Raw genomic sequence first — 14,526 nt, 5'->3', positions numbered from 1 at the left:
GAGGGAGCAGCTGCACCGGAAGCCTAGGCTAAGATGGACAGGGAGGAGGCCAGGAAGGAGCGGAGAAGGTCCCGCCCAGGAGCTCCCCCTGCTCTGCCTCCAGCTCCACCCTCAGTGTCCACCTCCACCAAAGGTCCCAGTGACGCAGCAGTGCAGGAGCCCTGGGAGGAGCAAGCAGACAGATCTCACGGAACCCTGGCTGCTATGATTCACTCACTCATTCCGTCGAGGTGCAAATATTTACTGAGAACCTACAGCACAGCAGCCTTTGCGCCAAGCACTGGGACTCCCACAATAAGACACTGGTCTCAAGGGGCCTGCATTTTGTGGGTGGGCATTTCGTGGGCTAGGAGGATGGGGGAAAGGCAGACAGGTAACGATACAGGGCTCAGCAGAGCAGGCTCCTTTGAAGAGTAAGCAGACGGGAAGCCCGCACCCCAAGAACAGGAGGAAGGAAGGCAGCAGCCTAAGTGCTATGCGACCCTGGGCTAGTCCTAACCCCTGAGCCTCACCTTCCTGGGAACGGAACAACAGTCCTAGGACTGGACAAGGCAGAAAGGCACACAGTGACCCACTGAAGGTCCCTAGGCCTGGGACGCGGCACGGGACAGGAGGCAGAGTGAAGGAAGCTCTCCCAGCATGCTGACCGCCGGTGCGGCTGGAGTGTAGGCGCTTGCCCAGCTTTAAAGCTATCGAGGCCAGAGCCAGTGTGCAGTAAATATTTAGAGTAAATCAATGGGTGAATGAGCTGAACTATTTTTAGTCTTCACGCTATAAATTTCTGTTACCTTCTTTGTGACTGTAAAAATCGGGTTCTGCATGCCCTCCCCAATAGCCGGCAGCCCTTGGAAACACCCAAATGCCAGCGCTGGCTTTCTGCAGAGCCGCACCGGCAACTGCTCTGTGCGCACTGCTCTGCGGGCATGGCTGACCACCCCTGTAAGCAGCTTCTCCAGGTTCTCTCTGGAGTGACTGCTTTGGGCAGCAGCATTCGGAATGAACACATCCGACTTGTGAAAACAGAAGACACTGGCAGAGTCAACTGCAGCTGTGGACTCCAGCAAATACCGCGCTGTCCTGTTCTCCTTTCTCGGGGTGACATGGGGGGGGGGGGACCCAGGCCTGGAGCAAGGTAAATGTGTCTCTACCACTGAGCCACTGCCCAGTGCCCCAGGGGCATTTAAAATGTCATTTGCAAGGATACTGTTATACAAAATGGGTTTAAATGCAAAGCGGAAAAAGCAAAATATAAAAACACAATGTGTCACATAACTGATTCAAAAACAATGTATCCCCAGGAGCCAGCCAAGCAGAAAGCAGCTGCTGAAATGTTTGGGTTAATTGTGGCTGGCTTTGCAGGGAAAGCAACACTGTTATTTCCTTTATTGCTCTTCTCTGCACTCTAATTTTTCTTATACACACATTCATCTTTCAATTAAAGGACAATACAGTGTACTTCCCCTCGGCTGGCCTCCTCACATAAACCACTCCACAAGAGAGATGCTGGTGAGGCCCTGGAAAAGAAGCTACTTGGATGTAGCAATTTTGCCCCTTGAGGCTCAGTGTGTCCAATCTGGGGCTGACTTGTACATCTACGGTGTAAGTCTGGATACAGAAAAGGAAGTCACTCTCCAATCACAAAAGCAGAGTTAATGTCACGTAAGTACTGCATTCCCATCAGAATAGCTGAAATAGGAAAGGGGGATCTTACCAAGTGTTGGTGAGGATGCAGAACAGCATCCTCTGGGGGAGGAAAACCCACCAAATCTAGAATTAGGGGAAGGGGGGTACAAAGAATGCTGTTATTTGCTACACCAATTCCCTATCATTTATATGCACTGTACCATGCAGTAAATGTAAACATTTTTTAAATTTAGAAAAACAAAAACTGGGGTGCTGGGGATTTAGCTCAGTGGCATAAGCGCCTGCCTTGCAAGCAGGCAGTCGTGAGTTCGATCCCTGGTACCGATAAAAAAACGAAAAAGACAAAAAAAAAAAAAAAAAAGAAAGAAAGAAAGAAAAACAAAAACTGAAAGTGAGCCAGACATCCATGGAGAGTAGCAGTGTAAACAGATCACTGCATGTGCCCACCTGGGGACTGTGGCCTGGGTGCCTGGGTTCCCTAGAAATCCACACCCACCCAGGATGAAAGGATGAGGCGGGCTGTAAGGAGCCCAGCCGCTCACAGGTATCCAGGTGCCGCCCTCAAGAAGCAGGGCTATAAAACACACTGCAGCAGGCAGCCTCAGGGTCCCTGTGAGGACAGTGCTGGAGGGACCTTGCCACAGCCTCATCCGTGCTCACCCGCATCTCAGGCCGCACTCCCAGCCTCCGGCTGAGAAGCACACTTCCTGCTGGGGCCCCGGCTGTGCTGCTTTGTTACAGCAGAGCAAAGGGACTAAGTCAAACGACAGCTACAGGGCAACAGGACCACATGACCCCTAAATACATACAAGACAGGCTCAACCCTGTGAGCATTTCAGAACAAACAGAAAGAGCCAGGTGCTAACCGCTGATGTTGCCTGATCCCATTTATATAAAATATTAAGGTCAAACGAGTGGTATAGTGGTCCATTCTCTGTAATCCTAGCTACTCAGGAGGCTGAAGCAGGAAGACTCTAAGCTCAAATCCAGCCTAAGTAATTTAATGAGACTATCTCAAAATTAAAAAAAATAAATAAAGTAGTAAAGGGTTAGGGTCACTCACTGAGAAGGCCTTGGGTGCAGTCTCTACTGTAGGAGAGCAAAAAAATCAAACAAAACTACTGTCTGGGAGGTGGGGGTGTAGCTCAGTGGCACAGCACTTGCTTAGCATGCATGATGTCATGGGTTCCATCCCCAACACTAAAAGAATGAAAACAAAAAAGCAAAAAGCTAATCTGTGCTGTGAGAATACAGGAAATGGGTTAAATGAGAGCTAAGAGCCCGAGCAGGCTACCAATAGCTTTGCCTGCTGCCGGCTCATGAATGTATTCATCAGGCTCTGGACTTACAATTTCTGCACTCTCTTTGTGTATGAATGCATAATGTTTTAATCAGTTTATTTATAAAAATGGACATTGCGGGGCTGGGGATTTAGCTCAATGGCATAAGCGCCTGCCTTGCAAGCAGGCAGTTGTGAGTTCGATCCCTGGTACTGGTAAAAAGGAAAAAGCAAAAAAATAAAAAATAAAAATGGACACTGCACAAAAACTAATAGGGAGGGGCTGGGGATTGAGCTCAGTAGCATAAGCATCTACCCTCAAGGATGTGAGTTCAATCCCCAGTACCAAACAAAACAAAAGGAAAAAACTAATAGGAATGGGCACCAAGCCGCATGTATTTTATTTGCTGTATATATTCAAATTAAAATTTTAATCTTTTAAAAAATTAAATGTTATGATTTACATCTAGATCTCCCCCCAAAGCTTCATGTGTTTACAGGGGGGTCTTTGAAAGTAGCCTGTTGGAACGTGTGTGACGCTGGATCAGTCCAGCAGCGGGCTCCCCGTAGTTCTGGGTGTGAAGAGGGAAGCCCCTCCTGGTGTGGGTGACTCCAACCAATATGCTCGTAGTGTGGATGCAACAGAAAGGGGAAAGGGGGTAAGGCTCGCTGCCTCCCGCCTGCCCCGTCGTGGCTGTTTCTGCTCCCTGATGCCCTCTGCCATGTCGCCCTGCCTTAGAGTCAGACAGCTATGGACTGAACCTCTACAAGCCATGAGCTAAATAAATCTTTCTCTTTTAACCTTTGGGCATCAGGCACTCTGTCCCAGCAAAGAGCAGCTGACTAAGACTATCGCATATTTGTCATTCTGCACTAAAACTATTCCAAAAGGAAAAAACACTCTGTTGCTCACTTCCCCCATTTGTAAAATGGGGCTGTAAAAAGCACTCAGTGTATGGATCCATATAAAACCACGCCTGGCTCCTAAGACACGTAGGACTAGTGGTGGCCGGGCGACCGCTTCTGTTCTTGTTCAATCAGCACGACCGCGGTGACACGTCAACCAGCCACACCAAACAAAAGCAGGAACTGTGACTCCTGTAAACCCTTTACCACCAGGAAACATCTGAGGTCAGAGCCGCACCCTGCAGACCCTGCTAGGGTGCTCCTACAAGGGGTACGGAGGGCCCGGTTCTAGTCCACGCAACTTTGCAGTATACTTACAGACGGTATCCGAGGCAGGACTGCCTAAATCAAACCGCCAGGGACATCAAATTAAAACAATGGTTTCAGGTGTGATGGTGCAGGCACTAACACTGGCACTCAGGAGGCTGAGGCAGGAGAATCAAGTCTGACCTGCCTACAGCAATGATAAACTGAAACAAAGGTTTATTAATAATACTGAAGGTCCCACCTCTGCCAAAATACCAGGAAGAGAAAAGCTGTGTGTATGGCTTTGCTATCACAGGCAAGAGCTCAAAGCACAGGAACTCATTTTGTACCAGGCTGGATGCAGCTGGGAGCCCAAGACCAAGGGGTCTGCAAGGCTGTCCCCACGCCTCTCTCCTTGGCTTGCAGATGGCCCATCCTTGGCTGGGGCCTCCTCTGGAGTCTTGGAGTCCTCACCTCTTGTAAGGGCCCCAGCCAGGCTGGGGGACCCACCCTAATGGCCTCATTTTAACTTGTCACCTCTTTTACGGCCTAACCTCCAAATGCAGGCACAGAGGAGGTCAGGGACTGGAGCAGTAAAAGGGCTGGACGTGACATCCCCACGTCCCTCTGCTGACAGCTCACAGCTCCCTCCATCACTAAGCCAGAAAGCTGGGCTCCAAGTCAAGAACCATCGTCCAGATGTGAATTTCAGGCCCAACCGGTTTTCTTCAGTATTTTAAGCCAGATGAGTCACCTTAAAAGGACGACAGGAACGCGGCCTCTCACTGTGAGCACTCAGGCATCCAGGAAGCACTCCCACCCACCAAATCTGTTCCTTTAGGGGACTCTGTTTAGGCCTGGAAGCATTTTGGTCATTACAGTACATGTGGGAGTGCCACTGGTATCTGGCAGGTCCAGCTGGGGGTTCTGTTAATATCCACAGGGCAGGGGACAGTCCCCACCATGGGGCACCTCTGTCACTGCCAAACACCCAGCAGGGGCGGCCACGCCTGCCAGGCCGTGCTGTGAGCGAGATGCTGCTGACGCCACACGCGGCTTCCTCTTTGGGGACAGCAGCCAGCAGAGTATTCTCTGGCACCAGGCAAATGCCACAGAGGGCAGATCCGCCCACCCCACCCCGGGCAGGAAGTGCACCCAGACCCCTCTCGGCCCACTCTCCGCTCCCACCAGCCCCCTCCCCCAGGAGTCCCTGTCAACTTTCTTCTCCCTCCGGCCCCTCAAACTGCTCAGATGAAAATAAATGCAACATTAAGACCCCCCAAACAAGACGCCTCAGAAAATTCAGCCTGGAGTTTCCATTTGACCCAGCTATTGCCCCCGGGTATCTTCCCAGACTTAAAACACCACATCACAGCGATATGCGTGCACCCATGTTTACAGCAGCACAATGTGTGATAGCTAAGTCCTGGAAACCACCCAAATGCCCATCCGCCGTGGAATGGATAAACAAGATCTGGTATTTTTATACAATGGAGTACTACCCAGCTATAAAGATAAACTTGAGGATTTTATAGATAACGGATGCAGCTAGAGGCCCCAACCCTAAGTGAAATAAATCAGACTCACATGTGTAAACATCGCATTGTCTGCCTAGTACAAGAAGCTGAAAGAGTAAATAAGTCCATAATACATACTGTGAAATAGGGAAAAAACCCATTCTGCAGGAAGGCGGGGGATAAGTAACCCTTTGTATATGTGTATGTACACAGACACATAGGCTAGTGCTAATACAGTCTGAACAATTAAATGCTAATAGTTGTACGCTGAGTAATTAATTTAAAGACAACAATATGTAATATATTAACCATTGTTATCCTATTATCTTTTGAATTTTCTTTTTAAAATAAAATTTACAGGGGCCGGGGATTTATCTCAGCAGCACAGCACCTGCGTGGCAAGCATAAGGTCCTAAGTTCGAGTCTGGTACCAAAAAATAAAAACAAAATAAAATTTTATTTATTTACCAACTTATTTATTGGTACTGGAGAATCAAACTCAGGCAAGTACTTGAAACCCTGAGCTAAATTCCGGGCGCTAAAAATTTTAAAAAGATAACAATACACAAGATATTAACCACTGCTATTCTATAATCTCACTAGAAATTCAGGGATTTTTCCTGGTTTTTTTTTTTCCCGATTTCCCAGTCACAGCCTGGTATGGTGACACAAGCTTATAATTCTAGCTACTCAAGAGGCTGAGGCAAGAGGATCACCAGTTTGAACCTAGCCTGAGCAACCTTGCAAATGGGAAGAGCCAGGGTGTAGCCAAGGGGTACCAGGCCAGGATTCAACTCCCAAGACTGAAAAACAAACCAGAAAGGTTCCGGGTCACCCTGGTAATGGGCCATCCAAGTTTAAATCATGTTTTTCATGAATAACTCGACAAAACCCAACGCTTTGCAGTTTGTGGGCAGGAGTGTAGAACTGGTTCTTTCCCAGTCGGGTTACCCCAGGCCACGCCCTAACATCTCAGGGGTACCCTGGGGGCCCCTCGCTGCCCCAGGACTGTGACTTCACTTTAAACCCAAAGCCCTTTTTACTTAAAAGGACATCTTTTAGCCTGCCTGCCATCACCATGAAGAGAAAACAAGCAAACGTCATTCGTCATTCGGCTGAAACAAAGAGCCCCGAGGAAGCCCGACCTGGGCTTTCTCTGCGGACGCGGGAGCGACGCGGACACCCAATCCAACGCTACAATCTGTCTTTCCTCCTGCTACAGTAACCCAGTGTGGGGGCTGCACATGCAGCTGAGCTCTAGGGACTTGCCTCGCACGAAGCATGGCCCCGGTACTGCAACAAAGCACCCCAGCGTGTTACACAAGCATCCCAACATTGCCGCGCAAGCACCCCAACATTGCCGCGCAAGCCCCCCAACACTGCCGCGCAAGCACCTCCGCAGTGCTGCGCAGGCACCCCCGCCATCCCGAGGGAGGCCCAGGAGTCCCCGCCCACCGCTGGCTTTTCCATTTGCATCTCGGATGACACAGCAGCAGCCGAAGCCCCGCCTGGCGCCTCCTGCCCACCTGTCCCGGATGTGTGGATACGACTGAGCTCATGTGGCCACGTACTCCTGTGCGGACTGGCACAAGAGGCCCCTCCCTGTCTCCAGGGGCAGCCAGCAGGAGCCCGGGTAGGGGACCCCGGCAGGCAGGCAGGAGGGCAGGCACGCCCACAGCCTTTCTGGGTCGCACTGAAAGCGGCTTGTCCCTCTTCCCTTCTCGGTGCCTTGCCATCTTCCACCATGAACGGTCACCCTCCACCATGCCACCCTGCTGACTGTGGACCAGCACCTCGACAAACTGGACTAAATAAACCTTTCCCCCTTTAACTGGGATGTCAGATATTTTGTCTCAGCAACAAGAGAAAAAGTAACTAAGACATAGTGTAAGTAATTTGTCATTTCCTTTATACTGCAATCTTCTCTCCCCTTAGAACACCCCGCAGGCTGGGGAGCCCCTGCCCTGGGCAGCAGCTGGGTCGTCAGGACCACGGGCCTCACGGGGAGCATAGAGTGATTGTCTGGAGCTGACCCAGAGACTGCCGCCCTCTGCCTCCATCATCCCGGGCCAGGCACCAGGCACCAGGCGACCTTCCTGGTACTGGAAGCATGGAACTGACAGAGCCAGCTGGCCGTGCGCTGTCACTCTGCCAGGCCTTTGCCCTGGAAACCCCGGGAAGGGCAGGCTCCCGCCTCCTGTCACCCTGATGTCATTCCCACGTGGCCTGGCCGGGCCTGCCTCCAGTCTCCAGGACTCAAACTTGTAACCCTCCTGCTCAGCCTCCCTCACACCTGGCTCTCTCCGTCCCTCTCACAGCCCTGACAGGCTGGTCCCGCCGTAAAGAGCATAGAGCATACTTCTACCAAAACAGCCTTCCCTGATGGGAATACAGGTCTCACGTGCATGAAAAACAAAGTCTTCTCCAAGCCTCACCTCCTCCAAACTGATTTCCATCAGTGAAGAAAACCAGGACGAGGCACACCCAGGGCCCCCAGGGCCCCCAGGGAGATCTTGCTGGTGTCCCCTGCTCCTGCCACGCACTCCCAAACACACACTCATCACGTGGTCTGGATCTGGGATCTGGCTCAGTGTGAGCAGATCCCACAGCCCTCTGCCTGCACCCCCGAAAGGGACCCCCTTTCTGAGATGTCCTTCCTCTGCCCCTCCAGCTCCTGTGGAATGGGACAAAGATCCAGTGGGGGCCCCAGGACATTTCCAGTCATGGGATCATTTTTAAGGAGCAAGATGAGGCTCCTAGAGTAGAAGTTGCCCTCCAGTCAGCAAAAGTAGGTAAGATGTTCACATGGGGCCTGACAGAAGCCAGGGGGAGAAGGCAGAGGACACACCAGGTGCAGCATATTTGCATATCTGCATATTTGCAGAGCCTGCACCAGGCACAGCATGTGCAAAGGGCCTGTGGCACAAAGGGGCCAAGCAGGGAGACACAACGCCCAGGATGAGTAGCCAGACATAGGCAGGTCAGGCAAGGGCCACAGCAGCAGTGCGTGTGGTAACCACGTGCTCAGTGTCTGCCCAAGCCTACCGGGCAGGCCCCGGCCCCGTGTGGGTTCTGTATACACCAATGTGCCGAGTACCACTACACAGCTGAATTTTTCATCTTACTAAATTGTACTGATTTTATTCTGGGGTCTGTTAGGTGTGGTTCTCTCCCTGCACCACTGCGGATGGAACCCAAGGCTTCACACATGCTATGCCCCGGCCCCAAGTCCCTCAATTTGAGCTACTTTCATTTAGAACACACATGGCCCCGAGAGGCTGGCAGCCACGACACTTCGGGGCTTCGCAGAACTGGATGCCACAGCGGGGTCTGAGGTCATGATGGGCTGTGAGGGCAGGCGGTAGCCAGGGCCACAGAGGTGGGGACGAGGACAGTGCTGACTTGGTGGGTGGCAGCACTAAGGGGGTGACTCACAGGTCTTGGGAGGAGGGCCCGCTGCTGGTTGGAACAAGACAGGAACTGTTTTGCCTTTCTGAGAGGGGATTTCACTATGCAGTTCAGGCTGGCTTTGAACTCACGTTAGTATCTCAGCCTGGCGTCCAACTCACAGCGATCCTCCTGCCTCAGCCTCCCACGTGCTAGCATTATAGACATGCACCATCACACCTCACTGGGAGTTTGGGGCAGGTAGGGAAAGGAAGATTTCGCTCCTCCAGGGGAGTGAGGTCATATAGGCTGAGGGCAGGGAGGGAGCGGAGAAGAGGAAGAAGCCCAGCGAGCCCCCGCAGGATTCAGCCACCAGAGAGAGGGAGGTGAGGGGCCGACATGCGGGACCTCAGCCACCCACAGCAGACACGCGACAGGGGCTTCAGCTGTGATCCTCACAACCAAAGCTGGAATCCACCTACATGTCCAACCCCAAGAGGAGAAAAAGCAAGGTGCCAGAGCACAGTGGAATTCTACTAAATACGAATTTCCAAACACTGTGCTAAATCACACACACACACACACACACACACACACACAGACACACTCCAGTAACAAAGTATGACTCATTCATATGAAGTCTCAAAACAGGCAAATTTATGGAAACAGAAGAACAGACACTCCAGACCTCCTTGCCTGGAATCTGCAGGAGGAGGGATTAACTACAAAGAAGCAGGCAGGGACTTTGGGGGCCTAAGTGTTCAGACTGGCCAGTGGGACGGGGGTGTAGCTCAGGGGCAGAGCGCTTGCCCAGCAGCCTCTACTAACCCTGCATTTGATGTTCAGCATCACAAAGCAACAAACTGGACAGCTGTGATGGCTGTAAAACTCTGTAAAGCTAATTTTTTTTTTGGTTCTTTCATTTTGTTTTTCTGAGACAACATCTTACTATGGAGCCCCGGTTGGACTTGAATTCGTGGCAACTGTCCTGCCTCGGCCTCCCCAGTCCTGGGATTACAGATGCATGCCACCACATCCTGCTTGAAAGGTACTTTAAAAGAAAAGTCAATGAACCGTATAATAATATATGACAATAATATATTCTATTTTTTTGTTAGTAATATATTTTGTTATATGTTACAAGGCTATCTTAAAAAAGAAAAACTGTGGAATATATACCTAAATAGTTCTTTTTTTTTGCTTTGTTTTTGTGGGAGTTTTTTGTTTTTGTTTTGAGACAGAGTGTTACTCTGTAGTTCAGGTTGGCTTTGAACTATGTTGCCCAGGTTGGCCTCAAACTCGGAGCAATCCTCCTGCCTCAGCCTCCCAAGTGCTGGGATTACAAGTGTGCACCACCACACTGCACAACACTCAGCTCTTTCTCACAACCCAAAACCTCCTGTGTCCCAAGTACAAATACATCAAATTATCCTTGTTCAACATGAAAAAAAAAAAAACCCCAGGAATTCTAGGCAGGCAGCATGTACATCTGTGATCCCAGCACACTGAAAGGTTGAAGGAGGAGGACTGCAAATTCCAGCCCAGCTTTAGGTTATTCAAGTGACTTCACAAGAACCTATCTCAAAATGAAAAATGAAGCCGAGCATGGTGGTGCACATCTGTAACCCCAGCACCTGGAAGATGGGGCAGGTGGAGTGTTGTGAGTTTGAGGCCAGCCTGAACTGCATACTGAGACCCTGTCTCAAAAAGACCAAAAAACCAAACCAAACCAAAACACCAAAATCTATTCAGCCAGAAGCAACAGGCATGACATGATACAATGGTTTCCACAATGTAGCCTTTTTTCCTGCCATCCATGTCTTCTCCTCAGGATGAGGTAACAACTTCTAGAAAGAAATGAATTTCAGGCCCTGAGGAATTCCCCAGCAACCACACTACAACCCTGAGCCAGCACTGACATCACTCTGCCAACTGGGGCATGCAGCTTTTTTTTTTCTTGGGTTTTTGTCAGACTCCTCCAATCCGTGCTGAAGCTTTGCTGTGCAGAACCATCAGGTGAAATCTGTAGCAGTTTAAATCCACGCCCTCTCACTGATGATCTCCAGACCCTACGCAGATGACTTAATGGTACCGAATCTTAGTTTCCTCCTGAAACAGAGAAATGAAGCCCAAGCGCTCCCAGGACCTCTGCAGGGATGGACACTGAGCTTATCTCAAGGGCGCAGCAGAGCACGCTGCCCACCAAGTTAGCTTCCCCTTCAGCTAATCTCCTCCCCACCCACCACCACCGCGGTTATCTCTCCCGAAACCTTTCCCTGTTAAGGATTTCCACCTTGCTGGTGCCACCCCCTATACGTAGATTACACAAGGACATTCACACAAATGCAGACCTGACTTAAATCTGAGTCCATGTCACTGTCTAGGGAATAAATCAGTCCCAAAGCTGGCAAACTTTAAAAGGTGTCGGAGGTGTGTTCCTGCCTCTAATACCAATTAGACACTTTATCACTAGCATCACTTCCTCTGGGGCTGCGGTATTAACAGAGTGTCCAGGGAAGGGGCCTGTAAATCCCAGCATTGAGGAAGTGAGGCAGGAGGATCCTAAATTCCCACCTAGGAAATTCAGGGAGACCTCGTCTCAAAAAATTAGAAGGGCTGGGGATGCAACTCGGTGAAAAGCCTGAGGTTCAATTCCCAGTACTACAAATAAATAAGTAACATCAGCAAAGGAACTTTAAAAAGCACAGTCATCCGCAGTACCCAGGTGCCTGGTTCCAGGGACTCCCTGGGTACCCAAATGTGAGGGCACTCAAAGTGTCTTTTAACAGCATTGTATTTGCACAGAACCTGCGACCTCCACACATTCATAATCTCTAGGTGCCTTGGGACACCTAAGGCAGTGTACACGCTTTGCACAGAGTTGTTACATTGTATCGTGTAGGGACTAAGGGCAGGAAAAACACTGCCTGAGCAGTACAGAAACAATGTCTTTCCAGGCACTTTCCAATCAGCAGACTGAATGCCTGGACACAGAATGTCGACAACAGATACACATGGTCCTACCCCAGTCTCATTGTAAGGTCCACATTCGGGGGATGATTCCAACGCAGACAGGACAGGCGCTGGCCACACCTTGTTAACTCAGTTTCCCAATCACCTGGAGCTGCCCCTGCCCTGAGGGGCCAGCTCACCTTGTTCATGGCACGCATGAATCACCCCCGGACTTCACAATCTGCTGATCGCCCTAACTCATCGGAATTCCGAGCGCAGGCACTGTCCGGGCAGCGCTCTGGGGAACTGCACCACTGAGACACGGAGAGTGGCGAGGGACGCAGCTCACTGGCTGGGCGTCCTCCTGGCAGCTGCGTTCCTCTCCCTGCCCAGGAAGCCAAAGAGCAAAAGCAATCGAACCACGGAATGTGCAAGGCAGCAGCGCGCAACTGCGTGGGGCGGGTGACCCGGGCCGCGTCCAGCTCGGTTGCTCCTCTGTGAGGCCTCCTCCCAGGAGGAGTCAGGGACACCAGGGACAAAGACCCCACCGGACAGCAGCTGGCGCCGTCTGCTTCCCACGACACCTGGCCAGGGAGGAGGAGCCTGCCCGGCTCCAACCTGGCGTCAGCGGCCGCCGGAAGCCCGGAGGGCGGGGCTAACCCGCAGGCCCCGCCCAGCAGGGTCCCAGCCATCAATGGGCATCGCCCTCACCTGTGCGGAGGGCCGCGCACGGCCCGGGCCCCGCCCCGAGGGCTCTGATTGACAGGTGCGGGCGGGCCCGGGCACCAGCATTCTCCCCGCTCCCCCCAAGTCGCCGGCGCCACCTTCTTCCCAAATGAGGTGCGTTTCGAGCACCGCCACGGTCTCCCAAACCCTCAACAGGTCACTGCCACCCCCGAGCGGCTCTCCAACCCGGCTGCTCTCCCCGAGGGAGGTGAAACCAACCCACCCCCCCCCTTCCACGCCCCAGAAACTGCACAGCAGGTGGCGAATCCTGCCCCAGCCTGGGGCTCCTGCCCCCAGCCCGGGAGGCACGGGCGTCAGTGCCGCCACTGGGCAGCAGGCGCCCCTCCCACCGTCTGGCCGGTGCGGGTCGGAGCAGGTGGTCTCGGGGTGGCCGGGCCGGCGGGGACCCCTCGCCCACACGCGGGAGCGCGACGCTCGGCGCGCACATTTCGGGTCGCGGTGACCACGACCCGGGGCGATCGCAAAACAATAACGCGCCCGAAAGGCGCAGCTGGCCCAGACGCCACGCGCGTGCGAACCCCGGGGCCCAGCAGGCCTCGGGGGCTCCCGCAGGAGGCTGCGCACGGAAGGGCCCAGGGTCAGACCGGGCCGGAGCCTCCCGGGACCAGGCCCTCCCTCCTCCCGCCGGCCGCGCGCCCAGGGCGACTGCAGAGCGCGGCACCGTGCGGCCCGGACTCCACCCGCCCGGCTCCGGCTCCGGCTCCGGCCGCGGACAAAGGAGGGCGCGGCCGGGCCCACTCACCCGGCGCGCGGCCTGCTGTCCATCCGCTTCTTCTGGCGCACCGGCTGCAGCGGGATGTTGTCCGTCATGTCGCCGGCGCCGCCCGCCTTGGCCGCCGCGCCCCCCGCGCCACCGCCCGGCCCGGCCTCCGCGCCGCCGCCCGCCGGCGCCGCACCGCCCCGGGGGAGGAGGCGGCGGCAGCGGGCGGGCCGGGCCCGCAGCGACGGGGCGAGGTCGCGAGCGCCGGGCCACGCGCGGAGCCGCCCGCGCGGCCCCACGGAGGGACACGGGCGCACCATGGGCCCGAGCTCCGCGCCTGCTCGCTCCGCGCCGCGCCTGCCTCGGGGGGCGGCCGGCCCGCGTGCTCACGGTCGCCGCCGCTGCCGCAGTGTCCCCGCCCCCGGCCCGCGCCGCGCGCCCCCCACGCGCGCCCACCCGGCCACGCGCCCCCCGCCCACGCCCGGCCGTGCGCGCGCGCGCCCTGCCGCCGCCGCGCCCCGCAACCGCGCGTGCACCGCCCGCTCACCCCGCCCAGCCTCCCACCTTCGCCCTGACACGCGCACTTTTTGCCCACCCATCGCACTCACATTCATCCTTCACCTGCACACGGAGTGCTCCGTGCACAGGCACCTGCCACGCTCACCAACACGCACATCCACCATCATACACGCTCAACGCCGCCCGCACCTTGCTCTCCCTCGTCCACGGCTGAGCATCTCACACGCGTGGCCCCAGGATTCCCAGTCGCAAAGACAGCTTAGTTCAGCTTTTCCAGCTCAACCCCTGTCTTACAGCACCCACACCTGCCCGCCACCTGGATTCCTCACCGCCGCCTCTTCCTCGTGTGCCTGCACAGCTCCCTCACACCCAGGGCCCCCCCCCCCCCATACTTTCTGTTTCTGGTTTTTGTTGTTTGGCCTCGACTCACTTCTGCCTCAGCCTCCCGGGTGCTGAGATTACAGGCGTGCACCACGCCCCCCTCACACACACCTTTTAGGCCTTGCACATCTACCCACACTCAGGCCCACACGCACAATCACGTTCCGTCTGATTCAGAGCCACACACACCTGACTCCTTACATGTCCACGCCACACTCCACACTGCATCTGGGACCCACAGCTTTTCT

General features: G+C 54.0%; 1 protein-coding gene across 3 annotated transcripts in view; it reads right to left on the bottom strand.

Moving 5' to 3' along the window:
* Window positions 1-13,576, bottom strand: part of Atp9a (ATPase phospholipid transporting 9A (putative)) — a 123,078-nt gene extending 109,502 nt beyond the window's left edge. For all 3 annotated transcript variants that reach the window (XM_063248146.1, XM_063248147.1, XM_063248149.1), the window contains exon 1: window positions 13,421-13,576. In XM_063248146.1, coding sequence (XP_063104216.1) covers window positions 13,421-13,488 — 68 coding nt within the window. In that variant the 5' untranslated portion in view covers window positions 13,489-13,576. The remainder of the gene's footprint in view (window positions 1-13,420) is intronic.
* Window positions 13,577-14,526: the final 950 nt, after the last annotated feature.

Source organism: Cavia porcellus, unplaced genomic scaffold (assembly GCF_034190915.1).
Source record: "Cavia porcellus strain 051 isolate PalLab524CR breed Dunkin Hartley unplaced genomic scaffold, mCavPor4.1 scaffold_5, whole genome shotgun sequence".
NCBI classification, from domain to species: Eukaryota; Metazoa; Chordata; class Mammalia; order Rodentia; family Caviidae; genus Cavia; species Cavia porcellus.
Note: the sequence above shows the minus strand (reverse complement) of the source record. Positions and strands in the feature narration are given on the sequence as shown.